The sequence below is a fragment of the Rhyacophila brunnea genome, unplaced genomic scaffold (assembly GCF_057557595.1).
Source record: "Rhyacophila brunnea isolate RB1 unplaced genomic scaffold, BYU_Rbru_1.0 scaffold_107, whole genome shotgun sequence".
Classification (NCBI taxonomy): Eukaryota; Metazoa; Arthropoda; class Insecta; order Trichoptera; family Rhyacophilidae; genus Rhyacophila; species Rhyacophila brunnea.
This window is the reverse complement of record NW_028232760.1, coordinates 977,866-1,004,520: the sequence shown is the minus strand read 5'-3', so window position 1 is coordinate 1,004,520 and position 26,655 is coordinate 977,866. Positions and strand designations below refer to the sequence as shown.

Genomic DNA, 26,655 nt, shown 5'->3' with positions numbered 1-26,655 from the left:
ATCACAAATATCTATTTAGACGTGGTCAGCCAATTGGGAATATTTCACAACTCCTCGATGCATCTTTTGACACCTTCCCTTGATCTATCTTCATCAACCGCTCTTCTTCTATAAAATGGGATGAGTTCAAGTGTCTTGCGGAGTGTGAGTGAGCTTGCATGCATGCTTCTACTTCGTCCGGGATTTTTAACTCCTTAACTGTTAAATTTAATAATGATTAATGCAAAAGTAGCCAAATTATGGTTGAAAATTTTTATCAGAATTAATTAAATGTTCCAAATGTATTTCTCTCTGGCTTCTCACAAAATTTTAAAATTTGATGTTAAGAAATTCATTTTACTATCCTCCTTTATTGCATATCAATATTTCTGTAGAACAATCAATCGAGCTCTATCTATACAATTGCATGATGATTTTCTATTTATTAAAAGCGAAGAAAAAACATATAAATTACAGTAAAAGCATAGATACGGGAAATATAAATTACCATGCTTGCAGTTCATGATCCAGTATATAAGACTACAATCCAGAAAACACGTTTTTTAAATCTATTTATCCTATTATTGAGCAGACAATCCTGCGTAAATCAAAAAATAGAGCAATCAAAGGAACCGAAGTTTTCTATTCAAATATTTAATAAATCTAGTCTCTCGCTATCAGAAAAGTATTTAGTATCTAAGGGTTAAGATAAGATATTAAAAATTTATCAATGAATTTCCTCTTCTAATTTATTATATTTATAGTCTAGAGTTTTTATAATCAATAAAAACCCGTTTTCTTTTTACTAACACCATTAATGCTATCGGAGCGAGATAAAGATGCTTAAATAACTTAACAAGAAATAAATATGTAATGCTTAATCAAAAGAAAATTGCTTTGTATTTGTGTGTTTTGCAGTATTTAACTTTTACAGCATATAGTTGTATTTGTGGATGCCCTTACAGACCTCCATGTTGTGGTGGATGCCCCTATAGACCCCCTCCATGTTGTGGTGGATGCCCCTATAGACCCCCTCCATGTGGTGGATGCCCCTACAGACCCCCTCCATGTTATTGTCCCTACAGACCCCCTCCATGTTATTGTCCTTACAGACCTCCACCATGTTATTGTCCTTATAATAGACCCCCTCCATGTTATGGGGCTCCTTACACGCGACCAAATCCACATGCCGAACCCAAGCCACTTTTTCCACCACCAAGTAAACCAAATCCAATTACAGAAAGCACAAAAGAACCACCTTGCTCTGGTAGTAAAGAATCATCAAAAAAAGAAAATGTGGTAGAAAAAAGCGATAAATCCAGATCAGATGCTTCCAATGAAGATAATAATAAAAATGAAGAGAAACAGGAACAGGAACAGGAACCATTAATAGACAAAAAAACAACAAATAATTCTACAAAAGTCGATCAAAAATCAGATCAACTCAACAAGGATCATGCACATGAACATAAAAATTCCCACGAAAAAAGTCAAAATAATGAAAAAGATCAAAATAAAGATAATGACAAGAAAAATTCTCATCATGATCACAATGAGGAAAATGATGCAGACCATCATGTCCATGGAGACCATCATGCCCATGGAGACCATCATGCCCATAAGAATAAAAACGATCGAAGCACAGAAGAAAAAGAAAAAGCGCAAAATAGTGATACGAAAAAAGATAGCCTAAACAATGATGCAGACCATCATGTCAAAAAGAAAAAAAACGATCGAAGCACAGAAGAAAAAGAAAAAGAAAAAGCGCAAAATAGCGATACGAAAAAAGATAGCCTAAACAATGATGCAGACCATCATGTCGATAAGAAAAAAAACGATCGAAGCACAGAAGAAAAAGAAAAAGAAAAAGCGCAAAATAGCGATACGAAAAAAGATAGCCTAAACAATGATGCAGACCATCATGTCGATAAGAATAAAAACGATCAAAGCACAGAACAAAAAGAAAATGATAGAAACCACGAAAAAGAAAAGAACACATTAATAAAAGGTGCTGAACTTGATGACCCTAAGAATAAAAAGAATCAGGAGAATCAAAATCAGGAAAAAGGGCAAAATAACGATAAGGAAAAAGAGATTTTAAACAATGATGCAGACCATCATGTCCATAAGAATAAAAACGATCAAAGCACAGAACAAAAAGAAAATGATAGAAACCACGAAAAAGAAAAGAATACATTAATAAAAGGTGCTGAACTTGATGACCCTAAGAATAAAAAGAATCAAAATCAGGAAAAAGGGCAAAATAACGATAAGGAAAAAGAGATTTTAAAAAATGATGGAGACCATCATGCCCATGGAGACCATCATGTCCATAAGAATAAAAACGATCAAAGCACAGAACAAAAAGAAAATGATAGAAACCACGAAAAAGAAAAGAATACATTAATAAAAGGTGCTGAACTTGATGACCCTAAGAATAAAAAGAATCAAAATCAGGAAAAAGGGCAAAATAACGATAAGGAAAAAGAGATTTTAAAAAATGATGCAGACCATCATGCCCATGGAGACCATCATGTCCATAAGAATAAAAACGATCAAAGTAAAGAAAAAGAGCCTGTGGATCAGGGTCAAAATAAAGGAAAAGATAATGAACATCATCATCCATCCCATGATCACCACCATCCATCCCATGATCACCACCATCCATGCTACGGGCACCATCATCCATGTTATGGACATCATCACCCATGTTGTGGACATCATCATCCATGTTGTGGACATCATCACCCATGTTGTGGACACCATTATTAGTTACATGGTATTGAATTTTAATGTTAAGTTATTGATTTTACTTTGTTGAAACAAATACATTGTCATTAAAATAAAGTAAAATTTTCATAATTTAAAATCATACAAATTATTTTGAAATGAATTCACCATTAAATGCTATAAAGATGTGTTGAAAAAAATATCTTATAAGCTTTCTGCCTATATTTTAATCCCTTGTAGTTGAACTACCCAAAAAAATAGAAAAAAATTGCATTTTAATTTGTAATAAACAATTCAAATTTAATTTGTATTCCTTTCAAAGGATTTATTTGAACCGGTAAATTTCTTACATTGTTATATTGATGTTTTATCCATGTCAAAAATTATTTAAGCCGAAAAATGTAGCATGAAGCCAGAAAAAAGCTTTACTTGAAAATATATTATTGAAAAATTTAGATGGGTCACTGAGTAATTTTATGTGCTAAATTCCTTGATTTTATCTTATTTTCTTCATATTCTTATTTTTACATGCAAAAATTGTAAACACACCAAATTAATATTGGTATAATTTGTACATTTTTAGGTGACCCGAAACACATAACTTTTTGCGTGGCAACTTAGGGACAAATAGCATGGTTTGACCATTTTTATCTGGGTAACAAGCCAAGTAAATTATAATTCTGTAAGGATATTATATAAGAAAATATATCCGATTAAAATTTATGATATAAGTGGGTATACTTAAATATAAAAAAATTACAATAAGTATTGAATCTATCGTAGCTATTGTAATACAATTAATCGTGCTTTTATTTTTTTATAAAATACTTTATTGGAATTAAAACACCTGTGAAAAGTGTTTTTTTTTCACAGTATGATATCCCATATTAAAATTTTTATTATAATTTTGTTTCAAGATTTTAAAATTCTTTTTTTGGCTTTTTCTGCATATTTATTAGAATTTCTCAAGAAGATATTTCTTCTGATGTAATAAAAAATTATGCATGTAAATATGAAAATTATTATGTCATTCATTTAACGCTTTCATTTTATTCAGGACCCATACAGTACAAATTGGATAGGTTTTTTTCCTACACAAATAATGAACGAAATAACATTAATAAGGTATCAAAATATCCTGATATAATTTTTTTATTTTATTTTGTGATTTTTTAAATTAATTATAAAATGATGTTATTTAATCTACTAATAAGTGATTTAAAAAAATCATGAATAAAACAATAATGTGTAAAATATATTGAATATATAACTTATTTAGATAAATAAATAAAAATTTTGGGGACTAGTAAATATTTTCTGACTCCTAAAATTAACCAAATAAATAAAGGGATAAAATTAAGGGTTAAGATACTTATTATGGATTTTTCTGTAACGATAGTAAGGTTAAAAAAAGAGTCAAATTAAAAGTTTGTATTCTTCGACATCTATCTTAAAAATCATGAGTGCTATTGAATATTTGATATATCAGTTTTATTCTGAAAATATGTTCAGAAAGCACAAAATTATAGTAATGACCAAACTGGTAACGAAAAAAAAAGTAAAATTCTTTTTAAAAATTTTATTGTCCACCACGCATATATCATGAGTTATATTTACAATGACCAAACACGTAACATCAAAAAATGATTTATATCAGATGAAGTTTCAAATAAAATTATTTTTTTTATGCCTGTTATGCTTTAAAAATTTTGGTGCTTAAACATGTCTAAACATGATCCTATTTTCGATAGAACATCAGGCGTCTCACGTGGTGGTCTTTTACATATATAAAAACAGAAAAGAAAAAAATCGCGTATTTCAATCATCACCATTGTAATAAACTTAAAAGTATAAAAAATATATATTCAAAGGACTTCTTATACTAAATTAGCATGAAACTGAAGACAAACGTCCCGATGTAGCATTCGATCACACAATAAATAAATAAAAAATATTATATCCTTTAAAAATAAAACTATATAGATACATAAAATAATAGCACGTTTCCATCGGATGATCTAAAAATATTAAAAACATTATGCTTTAAGATAATTATTATTAAACTGTGTATAATGTAAATAACACTAATTTTATATGTATGGAGGCGATTTAAAATTTAAAAATGCAATTTTTTGAGAATGAGATTGACTACCCATATTTTAAACTATATTAAAATTGGGGGATTCTTTGACGTCGATAATATTGCTATACCATATAGTTTATATGTTAAGTGCGAAAAATAACGTTAAAAATGCATGAGACATTTTTAATGGCAATTTTTAACTTTATTTTTACGATTAATTATCACGAAATGAAGACAATATAAAAATTTGAAGCATCAATTACTAAGTTGATAACTTACGAGAATTAATTAATATTTTGCATAAGTAGCTATTCCATTATCTTCTATTTGAGAAAACTGTGTTCTATTGATAAGATAAAAAAATTACGAGTTCTTGGGAAGTTTATTAAAGTTTTGGAAACTTCATCAAAGATATTTATATTGATAACGTATAGAATTTCATTGAAGAATATGATGAGATAAAAATTACACCGTATAGTTAAATGTTAAGTCCCACAAACTGAATATTTAATAAACATAATTAACTTGAAGGTTTTTTTAATAAAGCAATCAGAATATGTAATCTACATTTGCCTACAAATCCGTGGAAAATAAAATTCTCACTTTTATTATCAAATAAAAGCATGCTTATATGTAATTAATGGTGGTCCATAATAAAATAATAATGCGCAACTTTCGATTAGAAATTTTATTTTTGAGAAATGCAAGTGAAGAAATCATATACTCTTATGTTTTTGAACAAAAACATGCTTTTTATACCCTATATAATTTCATCTGTGTTTGTGTAAAAAGAAAAAACTAAAAATTTATAAAAACCCGTTTGTATCCTACTTCCGTTCATTACGGTGTAGATATAATATTATTCTAGGCAGAAATTTATTCTTATATATTTTATCGTTTTTTTCAGCATGGTTAATTGATGAATCTTTTATATATAATAACTAGTTTATGTTTCATTTGTAATTATTTTTCAAAGTCTTCGAGAAATAGTCATATACTATCAGCGAATTTCAAAACTTTTATGAGGACTGAAGGTTTGGTTATACACCCAAATCTCACTTTATTTTAATTGCATAATATGTAAGTTTGTGCTCAAGGTCGAAGATTAATATCTGTCAAATCATTTACTGTTTAATGAGTGAGTAAACTACTATAAAAATGGCAACTAAACGGAATTATATAAAAGGAATAAAATCATAATAAATTTATGACCTCCTTATTTTCTTGATGAAACCATATTCAGCATCAAATATTTTGATTTTTGATAGCTATCCATTCAACTATCTTAAACACAGGAAAAAATTAAATTAAGCTAGATAGATGTTTAAAATATATTAATCTAGAAATATTATTTTGAAATCATTAGCCACGACACTAGTTGAAAGAAATTTATAACAATTATAGTGCATGCTGGTTTATAACTAAAAAGAAACCCACCAAGAAAGGAAGAGAAATAAAAAACTATAGAAATATGATAGTATTCAGTTAAACTTATATTTTACTATGATTCATAACAAAAGGTGTCCTTGACTCAAATATTCATTGAATATAACGCCAACACAACTTATAAAGAATATCAAATGTAAATATAATAATAAGTGCCAAGTATATTATATGCTGGTATTAAAAAGATTACTGAATCTCAAGATTAATTTCCAAAGTGTTTCTGGGCTTTTTCGCATTTACGACGAGTTAATTATATATGGATCATGCTAAATATATCATTTTTAGTGTACATGGAAATGTTATAACGATAAAAAATAAATTAAAATCATATATATGAAGACTAAAGTTTCAAAAATAAATATTATTGTTCCCGGACAAATAGTCAAGCTCTCTAAACAGATACATATGCTTTTAACATTCATCTTGATAAGACATTTTAGTTGTATGTAAAAATCAAATCAACGTTTCAATTTGGTATTTATAGAATAAAAATCGGTTTTTATTTTAGTTCATATCTTAGATGCCTTGTTTCATGGCATTAATTTAAAATTCATAATTCAGTTTTCAACCTTGAAAAATCACAAATATACCACTATAACAAAAAAGTCAGATCATAAGTTAGATAATTAAACTTCGGAAATTAGATTGAATTCATCTCTATAAAATAATAAGTTCTATAGCCGACATTTAAAGTTCTGTTAATAGGCTTTTTTAACTAATTTTTGGACTACTTATTGAGTTAAATATCTAATTAAATAGACCATAAGGTCAATAATGCATAAATTTACACTGCTTTCTATCGCGCTCGAATTATAATTTATTCTCAGAATTATATATTTTCAGTATTTTAGGATGTCTTATTATATCTTCAAATTGCGTCATGAAAGATATTTTTAATTTTGCGTTCAATGCACTATATTTTGATCAACAAAAAAGAATTGAGAATAAAATGTATTTTTAAATTTAGCTATATATTTCTTAAAAAATTTGATCCATAAATGACATATATATTTCTTAGTATATGTCTGCAATATTTTATGTATATTTATAATAGAAATTCGGAAAAAAATGACACGACTCAATTAGAAAATTTCTTTACAATGTTTTAAAGCATTTTACTCACAATTAGACACTTGTAGTACAAATTATAAGTTTAACGTGTTTTATACACTAGTTCATTAAATTATTTGTATAAAATTTACATTTATAAAGTTTTCAGCAGTAAATGCTGAATTTTCGATTCCGAAAATCGCAAAAAGTCTAGTAATAACAATTTTATTATATATAAAAGAAAAAATGTCGGTTGTAAATGTAGAAAAAGTAATTCAAAATATGAGTGGTAAAGTTTAAAATCAATAAAATTATAGAAAAATGTTGAAAGATTTTATTACTTAAATTAAATGGTTTGCCTAGGTTAGACACTTTAAATTTTATATAAAGAAGATCCATTTTTTTCTAATTGTATTCGTTAAATGATCTTTCTTATTTAGATAATATGTGCAGTTCGTTTTAAATCACTAATTATTTCACTTTGAAGCATGTATATTAAATATAGAATCCTCTATAAATATAGTTTAAACTTTTAATATTTCATCAGTTGATGTCTCTATAACATGAAAAGTGAATTAAAAGTATGAAAAATACGAAAAAATTCGTTATAAAAAATTTTTAACATAAATTTCATAAATATTCTCAAAAAAAAAGGTTAAAACCCTGCTGCCTAGGGCTTGATATAATAAAACTTCTATACTAAAATTTTAGATAAAATTTGGCAAAATAGTATAGAAGAAACACATCAGTTCTTAATTTATAGTATTTTAATTTTTTTTTCATGGTATCTATTATATTAGTTTGTCATAAATAGATGCTTTTTTTCATAATATCTGTAATGCTGATGATCATGTTGATGCAAGCAATATCAAAAATTTTATAAAAAATAATGAAATTGTTAAAGTTTTCCTAATCTTGAATTTTTAATCCACAAAATAAAGTTTTCAAGCTTTTATAAATATTCAAATATATTTATCAAAATTTAATTATATAATATGAAGCAATTATTTGTTTCGAGTAGGGAAATCTAAAAATTAAAAAAACACCTCTAAAGCAATAAATACAAAATATATGTCACGAACAATCGAGTAGTTTTTTATCTTAAGTTATAAATAATTCATAAACTCGCCTCTTTGGAAATTTCACTAAGCTTTTTAAATTAGAAAAATCAATTACAAAACTGGAAATTTGATATTACATATACGCGCTCCGATTTGCAAACAATCTGATCAATTTTATCCAAAATTGAAATTTAATGTCATTATAATTATATTTTTAGCCTTTTTGTTTTATTTGATATTACATGAATGTTGATTGAATAGAATATTGAGCCACCTAATCTCTGAAAATAACAAATTAAGTAGATAAAAGAAGGATAATTTGAATTTATAATTGTTAAATTAATCAAATGTTTCGATTAATTAATTATTTATTTATAGATAAAACACCATCAACATATTTTCATCTTTTTTTTTGATGGTTTATTTAGGTATTTAAACAGCTGCTATATAATTTTGAAGTTACACAAACACCAGAAAAAGTAAAGAGCATAATATTATAGTCTATAATAAACACCAGATTGGCTTTCAATTTTTGAACATTGATGTATAATTGCTTAGAAATCCTATAAAATACATGTTGCAAATAACAAACAAATTTATTCGATAACATACTTAAAACGCATACAAAAAAATTTGGAATTTATATTCTTTGTCTAAACATACAATATTTACTTCCTAACCTAAAACCTTCACTGCTGGATATCAAGCCAGTTTTAGTGACAAAAAAATACATTTTTTTTTGCAACCTATATACAGATGTGAAAAGTTTATTTCGATAAAAGAAACAAATTTATAACGATTTTTTTTATATTTTTTTATTTTTCTTCCCCAGGTAAAACCAAAAAAAATGCCGTATATTAAACAAGTATGTGTATATAGACTTACATTTTTGTATAGTTACTATGCTATTCGGAAGATATTTTTACTTGGGTCATTATATGCCGCGTTATTTAATAATTTATAAAAATTACAATACAAAGAAAAAGACAATTTCCCATTATAATAGTATTATAAAAAGTTTTCAGCCGAAAAATCAAATAAAAACATTGGTGTTAAACAAAAAGGCAGTTTTTAAAATAAGTGCATACTCGATAAAAACATAATATATGTCCAAAAATTATTTTATAAAACCAATTTTACAACCCTTTTGTGATTTTTTATCTAATTGCAGGTCAAAGCGTTGAAGTGTCGCGTTTATGTTATGAGTCTACTTTTAGGTGTCTAAAGCAAATGGAGTCAGGGTAATTTTGAATTAGTATGCACAAATTGATGATAAATCGGATGAATTATCGCTTACACACCTATAAAAATATATAATCAGACAATGCATCTGCTCTTATAATCTTAAATTTTGATATCATACAATATAAAAAAAAGATGCAAAAAATCAGCCTTGGATTTTAGTTTTGATGTCTAAGAAGCGTATTTAAGCCAACTTCGCATAAAATATATCTAACATGGAAAAATTTGATTTGCCCTTATTATAAATTTTTTGCTTTCTATAGTTGTTTATCATATTCTTATACATTTTATTACATACGAACGAAATATTGAATATATTCTATAAGATAATTATATAGTTTTATATTCCAAATGACATATGACATGAGAAATTTATTAAAAAAAGCTATAAATTTATGCAAAAAAGTGGGCTAAGCAAATTTTTTTCGTTTGGCTCAGTATAGAAAATAATAAATTCTAAGCAGAAATAAGTAAAGTGAATTATACAATTGAAAAAAAATATAAACTAAACATGTCATCAACAATTAAAAAAAAACCATAAAAAATAAGCATAGTAAAATATAATTTCTTTATTCTGTACATTTTTCTAATATTATCGCGAGGAAACGCTAAAAATTTTGTTATGATAAAAATTCTTCTGGCTTTTAAGTGACAAAGATCGTTTCAAATATAAAAATATGCTGAAATTTTATATAAAACAATTAAATAGACAGATATAATAAATCTGTAAATTCATAAATACATCTGTGCGATTCGAATAAGTTTAGAATTTCTATTCTCGTAGTTAAATTTGATCTTAAATCTCACATATATTTTTGCGATGTTTTCTGATCCAGCTTCTTAAATTTTATTTATTTTCTTTTGGGCCCTCAACGTGGAATAGAAAACTAAAAGGCAAATATTCATATATCTAATATCGACTACTATATTTAATACCAGCACAACACCTTCCTTGAAATCTAGAATTTATGATCACTTATAGAATATATATGTATTTATAATCAAATTTCCACGAAATCTTTTCTAATCTATATAAATGCCTATTTCGTAATAAATAATTCAGCCTATCGTCAAATAGAATAAATAACAAAATGAATGTAAGTAAAAAATATACATGATAATTTTCACTCGAATATAAAGATGACCGAGCCACAATAAAAAGGTTTCTTACTATTAATAAAAAAATTAACAAAACCATGTGATTTTTCTAAGTTATGGCAATCAAAAAAAACGATATACACGGTAAGAAAAAGAGCCACAGAATAATGAAAAATAACACAACGCTCATGAAAAACCACGAGTTCATATTCCTTAAAATCATTCATGTGTCTTCACATCGTCATAATCACTGCCATTATTAATTTTAGCAATCTACAAAAAGTCGATATTGTTTAAAAAAATAAAAAAAGAATTTCTTATTTCGTGAACCGTCAATAAATCTTAAAGTAGACATTGTTACTATTTTTATGATATAACCCTATTTTTGATTATAACTAATTTATCTTTCAAATAAAAGACAGCCAGATTGCAGCTTTATCTATGTTCCATCATTTAAGTATACAATACGAAGTAATAGAGTTCTAACATTTGAATCTTTGATACGCATTATTAATGTATGCAATTGCATAGCTTATATAAACCATTGATGTGTGTTATAATCCTGCTTTTTTTATTTTTTTCTACGTTTGAATTATGCATAAACTATTTATTAAAGGCTTGAAAAAACAAGAAAAATTCCATACTACAAAGTTAAACATAATATTCTTTAAACTATTAATATGATAATAGGGTCATTTACCAACACCCAGAATCCCAAGAATATGTCGGGTGTTGCAGTCTTGCCACAAAGCACACAACAGACCTACAAACGCCTCATAAAAAAATCGAAAAAGACAAAGAATATTTTTCAAAAAAATTAATTTTTTGGTGTGAATAAGAATTATAACTGATAACCTAAAAAATAAACGCAGTGTAAATAAAAAAGAAAAAGTAAAAAAATTAAGAAAAATAATACGATTATGAAACGTTGAGCTAGACATAGATGATCATCTTAAAATAATGTTAAATCTGTATAAAGAAAAGATCTGAATATTAAAGAAAAGGATAGACTATTACAAAAAAGATGTGACTTTACCAGAGAAAATGTCTGATTTCAGCTTAAAAAAAGACTTTTTTTATAGAGTGTTGATTGAAAACAATAATTATACAATTGAAGCGTCAAATAAACAAATCACGTATTTTCAAGAAAAAATGTGCTGAAAATCACAGCAGAAATAATTATAACGATTACCAATGTCCATTCTTATAGATCCAAAAACAATCAAAAAATAATCTTCACAATAAAGGTTAAATTTAATAGCGGAATAGAACCATTGTTGAGCTGGTAAGCTGCTGAACTAGATGGGATATTACATTTCTTCATTAAAAAGATGACGAGACTTCATAAATTCATTTATCAACACTTCCGACGGAATTTTTGGATTACAAAAATCAGGAAGAATGGTTCTACCCTGGTAAGACATATCTTATACCAAAAAAAATGTCAAAATAGGATAGGAATTCGGACCAATCACATGTATGTTTTATTTATATAGTTTACAGCAAAGCGGTTACAAAAAGTATATAATATGAGATCGAGACAAAAAAATTGATTGCGGAAAATAAGTTAGGAACAAAAATGCGTTTAACGAGAAAAAAAAAGCTATTATTCATATTGCGATGTAGAAAAAAACATGAAAACAATCTTTGTACACCGTAAATCGATGCAAAAAAATATGAAAACAATCTATATACAATTTAAATCGATGTAAAAAAAAGAATTAAAACAATCTATAAACAACGTGAATCGATGTTAAAAAAAGCATTCGACTTGATAGAACAAAACTACTTAAATGCATGTATTAAAAATCTGCATTTACCTGCATGGATTACGCCTTTTATATAAAGATTGCGAGCAAATGGTGCATATCTTTTAAGCTAAAAAGTTACGAAATCATGCATAAAAAGATACTACAAGGAGACAGTCTTTTCCCTTTTTTTTATTCGTTCTATGTATTTATCCCTTGCGCAGAAAATTAAATGAACGCTTTCCGGGGCGTGTGTAATGAATGACAATAACTCCTCTACAAAAATCACCTACTCTTTATAGATGACCTCATATTAATATCAAAAACTCTAGAAATACTCAAAATCATGACGGACCAAATCTCTACCTTCTTTAATGCAGTAGGCCTTGAAATAAACAAAAACAAGTCTGCCAATAGCCATGAAATTTGCGCAGATTTTGCAACATTTAATCAATTTCCGGCAGCTTATAAAAATCTCGGAGTAATTGATAATAGCAAATCGGATATATAGCTAGAAACTTATGATAAAATTGTAGAACAAATACTAAATCAAATAAGAAATCTATGTAAGATTAAACTGAATGTTGGGAATTTATTTAAAGCTATTGATGAACATGCAACAATACAGATAAATTTTCATATAGGCATATTAAAATTAATACCCATAGAATAAACTAAACTTAAAAATAATATAAGGGATATTTACAACGAATTTTCTATTAAAATCCAGCCTATAATAAACAAAAATTATACATAAAGAGAAATTATATAGGAACATGGGTTATGTGTGATGATATTAAAAGCCGAGAGGATGATCTATCAGCTAGAAAATTTGCTTTAAAATAGTAAAAACAATATACTAAGGAGCGCTGCCATATTATAAGTAGAAAATGATAATATGATACACCTCTCACGAATTGAAGAATATCTTAAAAATAAATATCATGGCAATACCACCGATTCTGAGGCACTGGAGAAAAAGCAGCAAGAAATTCTATTTTATAAAATAAAAATAAAACCATTACCCGAAAAACCTTTTGAAGCCAAGAATAATGATATGGTTGATATTGTTATATCATCAAGATGAAACAAAGACGGACACATTAAAACAAGTTAAGGCGGAAAATTCTGTTTATTAAAGACAGAAATGTGTTTTTGGTAAGAGATTAAAATTTACACATTCTAACAAAGCCATTAAAAAAATAACCACCTTGAAAAGAGATGGAAAAAATTTTTGGGCATGATTACACGCGAAGACACAATGAAATCGTAATATTTCATAATTTACTCCTATCAAGGCGATACTACTTTAAGAAAACCAAAAAAATTAGAACTTCCTTAGTACAAGAGATCTGCGAAAACGAAAATGCTGAAATAAAGGTTGATACCAGATAAAAACAGATATATTAATACAAAAAAATAGATCAGATATTTTTCTATAAGATAAAAAAGAAAATATCATTTCGCCCATTGAAATGGGTATTACTAGCCTTGATAACTATACAGAAGTTGAGAATGAAAAATATAGGAAGTATGACATCTTGGCGAATGAAATTGGTTTAATTTACAAATTTAAAACAAGAATAATACCATATTTGATGGCTTGGTATGGAGTGGTTACAAATTCTATAAAAAAATATGTTAAGGAGTTATAAATCCTGGGCGAAGTAGAAGCACATATGCAAGCTCTTACACTCCGCAAGACACTGAACTTATCTTATTTGAGAGAAGAAAAGCAGTTGATGAAGATAGATCGGGGGAAAGTATCAAAGGATGCATCAAGGGTTGTGCAATATTCCAAAAGTGCTGGGCACATCTAAATATATGGAATTGATAGGTAGAAACTTAACCCATAAATAAATATTCAAAATAACCCATCAAGACTACATCAAAAAAGCAAGCGTTAAAAATTATTATATGCATATATTCCATAAGTTCTTAAAGAATCAATTTATCTATGGTTTCAGTTTCTTTAAATCGATTTTATCTATTTAGACGTCGTCAGCCCATTGGGAACATTGCACAACTCCTTGATATATCTTTTGACACCTTTTCCTGATATATCTTCATTAACTGCATTTCTTCTCTTAAATGAGATGTGTTCAAGAGTCTTGATAATAGTAGAAATGAAACAATATTCATGTTAGAGTCAATAAAAAAGCCATAGATGGGCTATTTTTTGTGCGTCGACACATAATATTGAGCCCAAATCATGACATTTGTCTCAGATCACTGACTACGGGCTAGCAATAAAAATCCGTGATGATGTAAAAAAATATAAATTCGATATTATTCTAATTTTTATTTTTTAAATTTAACATGGATTTTAATTTTCCACGTGTCAAGTGACAGCAAATTATATATGTTTCCGTTTATTAAAAATGAAAATTTTAAATTTACTCGAATGATTGTTATATGGAAGTAAAGATCCACTTGTCATCAAGAAATGTGTAAGAAATATTTATATTTTAGATCTGGTACCAAAATTGTATTTACGGGAAGCATTAAGTAATCTTCTAAAGAAGAATTTTTTTCAAATACAAAATTTATTTTAAAAACTTTAGTTTCTATTTTTGAGCCCCGCTTCTATTTTAAAACAAAATTTTCTATGAAACAGAATTTATTTCTTTTTTTCATGGCCTAGCTTGGCTCTGTAATTTAATTGAAAAAATACGTTGATTTATTACTTACTTTTTATAGATCATGACATACCATTTAAAATGTATAAAAAAGAATTTGCATGCAATTTGTTTAAATAAGATAACAAAATTTTGAGAAATATGAATTTTTCATATAAAATAGGACAAAGCAATTAATATTTAATTTACAATAAAATATTATTATGACACAATATATATATAAGGCAGGATACGAGTTATTATTGGGGCATTTTAATATAACAACTACGAAATTTTTTTATTATATCTTTGTATATTCTTTGAGAAGATACAGTAAATTCTTTTTAAAGAAAACAGAGGTTATACAAGTTTAACATCGACTTTTTCAATATAAAGAATCCTTTACTTAAAGAAATTGAGATTTCTGAAAGCAAATATATTCTAAATGTCAAAAAATGAATATATTAGGCTACTTTATGAACATCAAAGTTATGTTCTCAAACTGTCACCCCAAAAAGAAATCGAAAAGATATATAAATGGCAAAGCACATAAAAATATGAACTTATTAAGCAAACATAATATCATTGCAAAAAATGAACCACTTATAACAACAGAAAAAATGATTCCTGCTGATAAGATTATAATAAGCGCAAATGAGGATTGCATTGCAGATTCATGTAATTTAGGGCAGAAAAAGTCACTAGAAGCCCAATATTCCGATTTATCAAATTTCGTAACCGGGTCAAATTATTGCACTGAGATAGAATTCAAGAATTTTCCTCGTGAATTTGTCTTCAGAAGTGCGTTTACTTTTACGTTTTTTATAATCTCTATCACGATCAATATTTTAAATTTTGATTTTTCTGATTCGGATTTATTGTCAGTGTTCATTATTTATTCTATTTGTTCATTCCTAATATGCATGAAGTTCCTTGAAATTTATGAGGTCCGGGATATTTCAATATTGAAAACATATACAATCAGAGCAATCATATTCATCGTTTTTTGTCATCTTGTTCTTGTTTTTTTTTTATGTGATTCGAGTAGCATTAGCCATTTGTGAATAACCTGGAGTAAAGTGCATTCAAAATGATGCCAAACGCGTTGCTAAAAAAATTAATAAAATCATAATAATATTGAAATATTTTTCTTCTGTTATACATATAAAAAGGTATTATTGTGTTTTTAATCATAAAAATTTAGCACAAATTGCATATTTTAAAGGTTTAATGGCACATTTTATAAATGTTTAACTGGTATAAATTTTTTATGTTTAACATTAAGCTTAAAAAACCCGGCATCTATATTATGATTTGCGTATGGGTAGAAAATTATAATGGCTTAACTCTTATAAAAACTGGGCTAAAGTGACACTATTTTTATATAAGAGCTTTATACAATCAGATCACTTTCTCCAAAAAATATTTATTTTCTTACATTTTTATATGATGAAAATTAATAAAGCTAAAATTAATTACTTTTCTAAAACTTGCATCGTTCTGAAATTTTTTTATTAAAGTTTTAGAAATGAATTTTGAACTGCTGCATAGAAAAATTCATATCTGGTATAATTAATTTTTATGTAACCAAATAAAATAATACTGACTTATAAACGATAAAAAAAATAGGCGCTTGAAGCTACAAAAGTATAAAATTATGAATTTTTTAACTTATACTGTATATTCGACTGCCTTTTTAAATAGTGGGGCCTTTTAGGGGATTTTGCAGAATATAATATAAAGCAAGTTTTTGGGTTTAATGTTTTTTTTATCGTTCCTTAACAGCAAGTTTACACTATTATTGCTGCTCAAAAACCTGTGCGTTTAAGCATACAAAAAAACTGTAAACTCGCTGTATCATATATATAATCGAAATTTTGGCAATTATTAATATAGTACTGCATGCTTTGGAATACTCATATGGGCTTTAACTATTTTCGTTTTATATGTACATGGTAATTCATATAATCAAAAATTATAGATCTGATGCGTGTTACAAATTTTAAAACACTACGATGATAAACTGATAAATGATATATAAAAATACAAGTTTAAGGGAATTTTCAGTAATGTCATCGAATGTTATGCAAAGAAAAAAAACAAATTTACCGAGTATACTCTGTAAGTAATTTTATGCATTATAATAAATATTTTGGAATGTAAAAACTTTAATTATGAATGTCTTTATTCCCACTAATACAATGTTTATATGCATGCGTCTTGGATATTTGTTTTATGTTTTTTAAATAATTTTAAATTGTCCAATCCAGCATAATTTTAAATCTGATATAATATTGAGCATCCCAAGATAATTTATGATTTTTGATCTATGAATTTGACATATGTAAGATACAATCTTGTAAACTGTTGGTATTTTTGTGGAATCATTTTTGATAATTTATTACTATAATTGTTCAAGCAACTTTAAAGAATTTAATGCCTTACAACTCCTTAGTATAATAGTTTGGTAGATATTGGATTTTAAATATAAATAGCTTTTTTGCTAATACTTCCATTAACCTTCTTAATATAACATAAAATATTAGACGACTACCTATCATCATTTAAATAATTTTTTTACACAATATTATATAAGGAAAGTATAAATACGGAAAATCGTGAAATAAACACAACCCTCAATATTGTGTAGAGAAAATGGCAACGTATATTTAGATAATCTCATCTAATTCGTCTTCGATACCATTTATGATCAAAAAAATCAATGTGTATCAATTTTTTCTTTGAAATATATAAAAATTGCAAATGAATTTAGAGCATTTAAACTATAAAGACGTATATGATGTAAAACCAATGTATAGAAGGCATTTGTAATTTGTGATTCGGAAATGAAATCTTCTTTGTAAATAATTTTATAAAATATTATTGATCTTTTTAACGGTATTTCTTTACACCAAAGACATATTTTTGGTTTTATCTATAATTTTTCAGCAAAATATTCACGAGCCAAATATAAAGTTATAACTATTTTATTTTTTATTGGTCTTACAAAGAAACTAAGACACAGCGCCGATGGCTCAAATTTTATTCTGTTAATAGATGTTTTTTTCGCTAGTAAACTTATTTAATGAACATAAAATATATACATGTGCACTAATTTCTCATAAATTTATTAAAAGTTTAATATTGTGTTTAGTAAGTTCCGTTCACCCCACATAAAATGCCTAAACTTTTAAAATACCGAATTAGAATTTTGATTTTTAGTTCTATTACAAATAAATATTTTCATTTTTTCGATACCTCATCTTTTTTGTTTTACAGATAAGTTTTATAAAAATCTAATATTATGCGAACAGAAAGTTAAAAAAAATGAAGAAATATAATGTTGCAATAATAAACATATTTTGGTGTAGAAGATATAATTCCGAATTTTTATAAATATTATTTCAATTCTTTAACTAAGCGTGAGATAAATCATAAAAAAAATATAAAAATACACATTCATTTAGTTTCAACATATAAAACAATAAAATTTCAAAAATATTTTAAATTATATAGAGGTTCAAATATTTAAAACCTGGATACTAGAGAAATCGGAATGTTGTTGTGGAATATCTTTAGTGCGAAAAAAAATAGATAGATATTGCTTTTTAAGATTTTTGAATTATGGATTTCATTGTCTGGATAAAAAATATATTCTTGGCTTTTATTTCTTCAACGGCTTTTATGTTTCTCTAAAAAATCATCTTATTTTTTTTTATTACTGTTCTTCTTTTTTTTAATCGAAATTTATTAATTACATTTGAAAACAATACAGCGGCAATAAAATCCAAAACAAAAGATTTTTATTGTTTTGCCAATATAAAATGCCTGTAATCTTTTGAACACTCTTTTAAATATGATTTAGTCTTTGAATTTGTGTTAATAAGTTTTATTATCATAAAGGGGTATTTTAGACATCACCATCATTATAAACCTGAAGAGTTTGTTATACATTGCATAGGATACAATAAAAGTTCTATATTTATTATTATTTATAAAAACCTTTAAATATTACCTGTGATAATTTAAATTATTTAAAATAAAGAATTTTAATTTTCATCGATTATTGTTCTGGTCAGCTTTTTAATGTATCTTTTGATTAGGGCAAGCAATAAAATATTTTATGTTTTGATATATGATATAAATTATATTCAGCAAGACACTTGAAATCGTCTAATTTGAGAGAACAAGAGGAGTTGATGAAGATAGATCTGGTTAAGGTGTCAAAAGATGCATCAAGGAGTTGTGCAATTTTCCAATGGGTTTATCACGGATAAATTAATAAAAAGAAACTTAACCATAAATAAAAAATTAAATTTGCATTAATTTCTAAAGTTATTGGAGAAAGTAAAATTTTTATAAAGTTATAACTCATTATGCTATAAAAAAATAGCATTCCAAATAAAAATGCAGAATTTTCAAGAAAGTAAAATTTTTATAAAGTTATAACCCATCTATTTTCTATTATCTACAAATGCATGCCACGAACAGTAACAACCGCCGAAAATTATGACGATACAATTAAAAAATACTATAAATCGTGATTTAAACTTGAGAATATCAACCGATTCAGAAACATGGACAAAAACAATAGGATTGAGAAGGGCAATCGAACTAATGATTTGGAAGTAAAAAGGGGTTTGAAGAACATTGTAAAGATACGAGTTAGAAAAAGTGTTAGCCCTATCTGTTCTAAAATGTATTCTGAAGTTTAGCTTGAATAAGACTAAATAGCTAAAAAATTATAAATCACATGAATAAACAATTAGAACCCTAAAAATATTAGATAAAGAATTAGCGAATATAAATTATTAAGCGCATAATTCTTACAAAATTGTCTTAAAAAGAACTATTTTCACGAAGTTTTAACTTTTAAATATCATTACAAAAAAACGAAGGTATATGATTATTAAGTATATAAGATCTTTAGTTAAAATGATGAAAAATAAATTCTTGAATATAATGACCGTAAAAATATATACTCCCTTTAGACTATATATTATATTCTAAAAAATTAGATCAACATACTATTCAATTTATATTGATTTACTTGTACTTATATATCATATAAGGATGCTTCAACTTTCCATCAGCACCCAAAAAAAAATTCATTAAAGCAAGATTTACATAGATACTTGACATCTTCAGGCAAAATAGGATCATCAATCACGAATATCGAGCTCAGATTCTTATTACATCCTTTACACAGCACAATCTTACATGAAAAATCCTTTACGAACAAATAGGTGGTGTTGATGAATAATATGAAGATCGAATAGTAAAAACTATTAAATCATAAACTTTTGCCATACCATTGAAAAAAAGAAGGTCTGAATCAATCTGAAGATCGATCTGGCTCAAAGGATATCGAGGATGATCAATTACAACATCGTTGCCGAGGTTTAGATCATATGTCAGTGATGATATTTCATCAATGTTTTCACTAAATATCTGGTTATTGAAGTATATAAAATAATTGTCCAAAGAACCGCCGAGCTTAGATGATAATAAACTAATTAGTGTAGCTTTAAGTGTATTGTATGGAACAATTATGGTGTAAAGAGATTTTGTGCTATAGAATATCCGTATCATGTAAACAAGACCAAGTGTGTTATGGTCAACTGGTACATTAGAGGTTGTAGTTTTAAGTTCTAATGATTTGAGATTATAGTTCTTGGTTCAAAGTGGTGGAGTGTAGTTTGGATTTGAAATTTTCGATTCTTTAGTTTTATTCGTCGGAATAGCAAGACTCGGAATAAGACTTGCGCGGATTCGATCTATCAATATATAAAGGGGGTTAAATGCATCAATTGTTCGTAATTTTAAATTGTATTGATATTTGAGAGAGCTCTATTCATCATGGAATTAAACTTAGTGATGGTAAAAATCATCAGATTAAATGTTAAATTCAATATATATCAAAATAATGTATCTATTTATGTGTTTATTTGATTTCAACTATTAAAATTTTTTAAAACTAAAACTTTAGATCGCTCTATATTACAACATTGTAAAATACTATTTTTAAACGCATCATCCTTAAAGTATTCTTCGGTACATCTTCCACACTCAAGAATAAATATCGAATAAAATATTTATTTATAGATTCATTTGATTTTAACTGTTTAAATTTTTTCAAATGAAATTTTAGATTGCTATATATTACAGATTTTTTGTGTACTTTTTTCAAGCACATCATCCTTACAGCCTTCCTCAATGCATCTTCTAAGCTCAAGACTTAGTTACTAAAGTGTTTCCCTCATCCTATTATTTGTGCGTATGTTTGAGTTTCTGTTGATATTTAGAACTCTTTAATATATATGAATAAATTCCTAGTTTTTCCGCTAAGACTAATTTTTTTTGCCTTGAATCTTCTATCTATGATAAAATGATCGTAAGCAAAATTTTTCAAAAAATTATTTTAAATGAATTATTGATAGAAGATTAAGCCCAACAAATCAGTAAAAATATATATTTAACGTATCATTAGATGATAAATTCAAAACAATATAATCAAACTATAAAAACTGCTTTTTATATGTTTTTAAAATCAAATTTAAACTATTGCATGATGTAAATAATATGATTCACGTGTTTAATATTAAATATATTATTAATTTACTTGGCTAAAGAATTTTAAATCTCGTGAGAAATAATTGTAGTTACCGTATATTACTTTTATATTTTAAATATAATATCACACAATGTGATCTTTGACTATAATGTGAAGAAATTTTCAATAAGTTTATATTGTTTGAGCCGTTTGTTAGGAAAAAAATAACATAACATATTTAAATTATTAAATCTTAACTTTTTTTTACAAAGCGATGTTATCTCAAGAATAAATCTGAAAATTATGCATAATTATAGTTTTTCTTAACATGAAAAGTCATCTCATTTATGAGAAGAAAAGCAGTTGATGAAGATAGATCGAGGAAGGTGTCAAAAGATGCATCAATGGTTGTGCAATATTCCAAAGGGGCTGGACGTCTAAATATATGGAATTTATAAAAAGAAACTTAACTCATAAATTTAAAATAATTTGAAGGGTAAATGCAATGAAAATAGCATCATAGCTTCTATTTTAAAAAAATACTATCTATCGATTTATCCTAAAAGTTATATTAATTTTGCACGGAACTTTTTTATATCTAATATTTGATCAACTTTCTTGACTATCATTGACTGTTTATTATATCAGCCTCATACTATTATTTGTTTTAAATTGCTAAACATTATATGTAAAGTAAACGAGTTTCGTGCTTACAGCTAAATAATATACTTGATTGGAATTTTTATTATAAAATTTGTTTCGAATGAAATGATCAATATAATCACAATCTTGTTATAAAAAAATAAATTATGGTGCTAAAACCATGTTTATTCAATTTTTATAAATCTCAGTTTTATTCTCGTAAATTATATTTTTACAGTATAAGCAAATAGGCAAATTTATGATCGAAAATTTGATTATATTAAAAGCATAAATTATAGTTGCATTTGTATTTATCTTAAAAAGTGTATTTTATTATTTTTTATATTCGACTTATTCCATAAAATATTTAAATCATATATGAATCTGAAATACTTCATGACTTATAATAAAACAAAATTAATTAAACAAGTTCTAATTTAAATGCAAACAAATATTTGCATAAACAAGATGCAAATTAATGTTAGAAAGAATGAATATATCCAAAGATTTGAATCTCATTCAGAGATTCAGAATTAACCATTTATTATAGTTTCCAAAAAAATATAATAAATCGCAAGATTTTGATTAAATTTGTAATCTCTTTGGCGGCAGGAAATGCCAAAGTAGAAAGCAAATAGAAATTCCAAATAAATCGGAAGATGAAGAGCAATTCTGCGAATTACAAGAGACTGTAATGGACGACTGTGTTCTTTTATTTTTAAACCTAAAAACCAACATATATAATTATATGAGTGAAGGTTTAAAAATAAGTAAAATTTTGAATGATAAAATCACATTTTCATCAGAGGAAATCAAAGAATTTCTTGAAATTCCCTGTTATTTGCGGGATAATAGAAACAGCAAGATTTGGGAGAGGTATAAATAAAATTCATATAATATTTTATCTATTTCTATGTTTTTTCGTTTAAAACAAATTTTAATTAGGCCTATTGACTGAAAGATTTTGTAATTTAATAAAAAAATGATTATTATGTGAAAAGGATTACAAAAAATACTTAATCAATGAGCCTTAAAAAGTGTCTAAATAATATGAAATTATATATTTAATATGCTAATATCGTGAATAATTTTGTGTCCTTTTAATTAGACTTTCAGTAAATATTGCAAAAAGAATAAAAATATGCAACAATATAAAAAAAATAATCGATCATTTCATAACGTAATCTATAATTAAAATTCTAAATATTAAAATAAAAAGTCTTGTTATTTTTTTTTAGTCACATGTATTAAAAAAATTTAAATACAAATTTTGTGAGCCTAAATTGGTTATTTAAATATTATTAGGAAATAAGATAAAGTATATATTATTGAATCATTGAAAACTATGCATGTCATATTCCATCCATATTTTTTTTCTCGTCTAAATAATTAATTAGAAATTACTAATGAAATAAATGGTTAATAATATAAGTCGTACACCAAGGAGTTAAGAATACTAAATTGTGCACACACACACAAATAAAGCGATTAAGAATTAACCCTTTTTGATGAATACTAGTTCTTATATAGAAACTACGATCATAAAATTCGCCAGGAAGAATACAGTGTGTGTATCTAACAACAAACTACAAGGAATAATGTACAAGTACAACATCCTAGTTCTGAATTATCCCGCAATTCTTATATGATGCGTTTAGATATACAATATTTGTCACATAAAGGGGTATTTAATGTTTGTTAACCATATGATATCAAGAAGGAAAGGGATTTAAAGTTTTTAATCATATTTATAAGTAAATATTTCGCATGCAATTTGAAGAATGAATGCCATTATAACTCAGTGGTATAAGTTGGTAAAAACATTGCATTAAACCGATTTAACTAAAGCATCGATGGAAAAATTTACTTAATGTTATCTATATGGTACAATATTTCAGCTTCTTTTGAAATCCATCATACTATGCACACACTGATAGAGCATAACTTAAACAATATAAAACTCCAGATAGTAGAAAATCCGAAAAAAAGAAGCCGATATCAATGTTCCTGCATAATGGTGATTATATATATATATTAAAATTTAGATACACTATGATTCAGCATCTTTTTATATAACTAGCTGATCGTTATGATGAATCTAGCTACTTTCAACGTGTATAAAATATAATTATCTATATAATGAGACATCATGGATAGTCAGCGGTCTATCATAATATCAGCATAATATTGGCGCATTCAATGGTTTTATTCCTTGTTTAATTATAGAATAGTGTTTTTTATATCTTAATTTCAGCACAAATATTCAATCTCTTTGGTCATGAATCTTTTTATTTTGCATAAAAAAACAAAATTTAATTTATTTTTCGCATTATTTTTATTTTATTGCTTTATATTCTAAAAATAAATTGCAATATCAATTATTATTTTTATGGTTATTTTTTTTCATAAAAATAAAAAAACCATGGTGATTGCATAAACTTAAATTTTCAATAAATATTTACGCATTAATATGCAGTTGAATACAACTCATTTGATATGAAATACAAAAATGAATTCATATATAATAAAAATAAATAAAGCAAACCCAGCATTAAACGTGTAGTCATAGTTTACATAATTTATTTATTTAATTAAAAAGTGGTTCATAAATCTTTCCAAATTTAAAGTTATAAAATTCTTCTACAGAGACTATAGTGTATTTAAATTTTTGAATTACAATTTTTCTAATATATTTTGTATCCGGTAACTTCAGATTCCTACATGATACTGTATTTTTTCAATATAAATTTAACTTTTGAGATGTGTTTTATTAATTATAATTGCCCTTTATATAAGCTGTATAAATTTGTAATTGTTTTTTCTATCGAATAATCCTATCAGCACCTAATTATTAGAATCCAAAAAATTTATAATATTTCACATTTGGATTTTTTTAGAATGGCAGATTTATTAAAAGAAGTGACTAAATTTTTAATTTTTCAATATACTTCATACTTTTTAGTGACTAAGTGATGCGTTTTTTTCATTATATTGTTCTTGTGATGGCAGATGGTCTATTGCTGATAATAAATCAAGTGAAAAAAAAGCATTTACAAAAAAATGATAAAAATATTTTTTTAATAAATGTAAGCCCTATAAGATAAGCTAATGATCAGTACATCTTGTGAACAAAAAAGAAGGAGATCATCATAATAAAAACTTCAGATCGAGACAGACACGTTCAAAATAGAAGGAAAAATTAAGCGCAAAATTAAAGTTTCACATCTTTTGTAAGAGTTTTGTTCGATAGATTTTTTATCACAATTTTTATCTGTATGACTTAATGTGCGCGAAACAACATCGGATCGATTTTTTTTCATAGGTATATCCCAATAAATATTCTATATTGCAATAAAAGGGTGTTTATTTATTAAATTCTGAATATCATCATCAGTCTATATACATAACTAGAATTCTTGAGTTTCAGAAAGAATGTATATTTTTAATTTATGAAATTATTTATACTATAAAATCTAGAAGTATATAACACACATTAAAACTAGCCAGTATAATTCCTTCCACTAACTTTATATGCAGTAGTCGCAAAGATATTTTTTCAAGGCTTCTTTTTTTATCCCAAAAAGAGTAAGATATTTGTAATATAGCTTACTCAAACAAATGAAACGGTATATTTGAACAATCTCTATAAGAGACGTTCTTATAGGTATTTCAAGATTCATTCTTGACTATGTCTAGAATAGTTAACTAATTACGTAAAAAAATGATAAAAATATATTAGTCTTACTCTTTTATTAGAACTAATAAAATACATTTATATTGTATTCCAAGTGATTCCTTTTGAATTTGGAAATTTAAGGACAACAAATTGTGATATTAGAAGGACATATCTATATAAACAAAATATCGTTATTTAATTATTTTTCGCTTCTTGATTGAAGAAAATAAATAAATTGATGTAAAAGATTTTTTTACTTATCATCCGATACCATTAAACAAAAAATTTTGAGATTTTTTTTAGTTTTAAAATGTAAGATTAGAACATATTTTATTTATTGGGTTTATATCTTAAAAATTTAAAAAATATATAATGTATTTATAGTAAATAATTCTCATATAAATAACAAACTATAACTTCATTTGTTTTGTTAATCAAATTTTTTTAGTCAGCCATAAAAAAAGGTAAATTTAATAAAAATAGTATATTTTAGAATTCAAAATAATCGTATCTCGTCTATGTCGTAAAAATAAAATCAACAAATTACATTGAACAAAATATAGGAGCAATTCAAATCTCTAAAAGTTATATTAAACGATTAAATCTTTCTTAATCATTTTTATTGCATTATTTGATATCTATCAATCATACAAGTCATCTAATTTAAAATAAGAATATATAAGCTGAATATAGATTGGATATATTCAAGGGGGTGGTATAGTTGAGTGG

At 25.9% G+C, this 26,655-nt stretch overlaps 1 protein-coding gene across 1 annotated transcript; it reads left to right on the top strand.

Moving 5' to 3' along the window:
- Positions 1 to 852: 852 nt before the first annotated feature.
- Positions 853 to 2,751, top strand: LOC147078764 (uncharacterized). Its single transcript, XM_085956814.1, has one exon. The coding sequence runs from the start codon at positions 853 to 855 to the stop codon at positions 2,749 to 2,751; it is 1,899 nt and encodes a 632-aa protein (XP_085812940.1).
- The last annotated feature ends 23,904 nt before the right edge of the window (positions 2,752 to 26,655 follow it).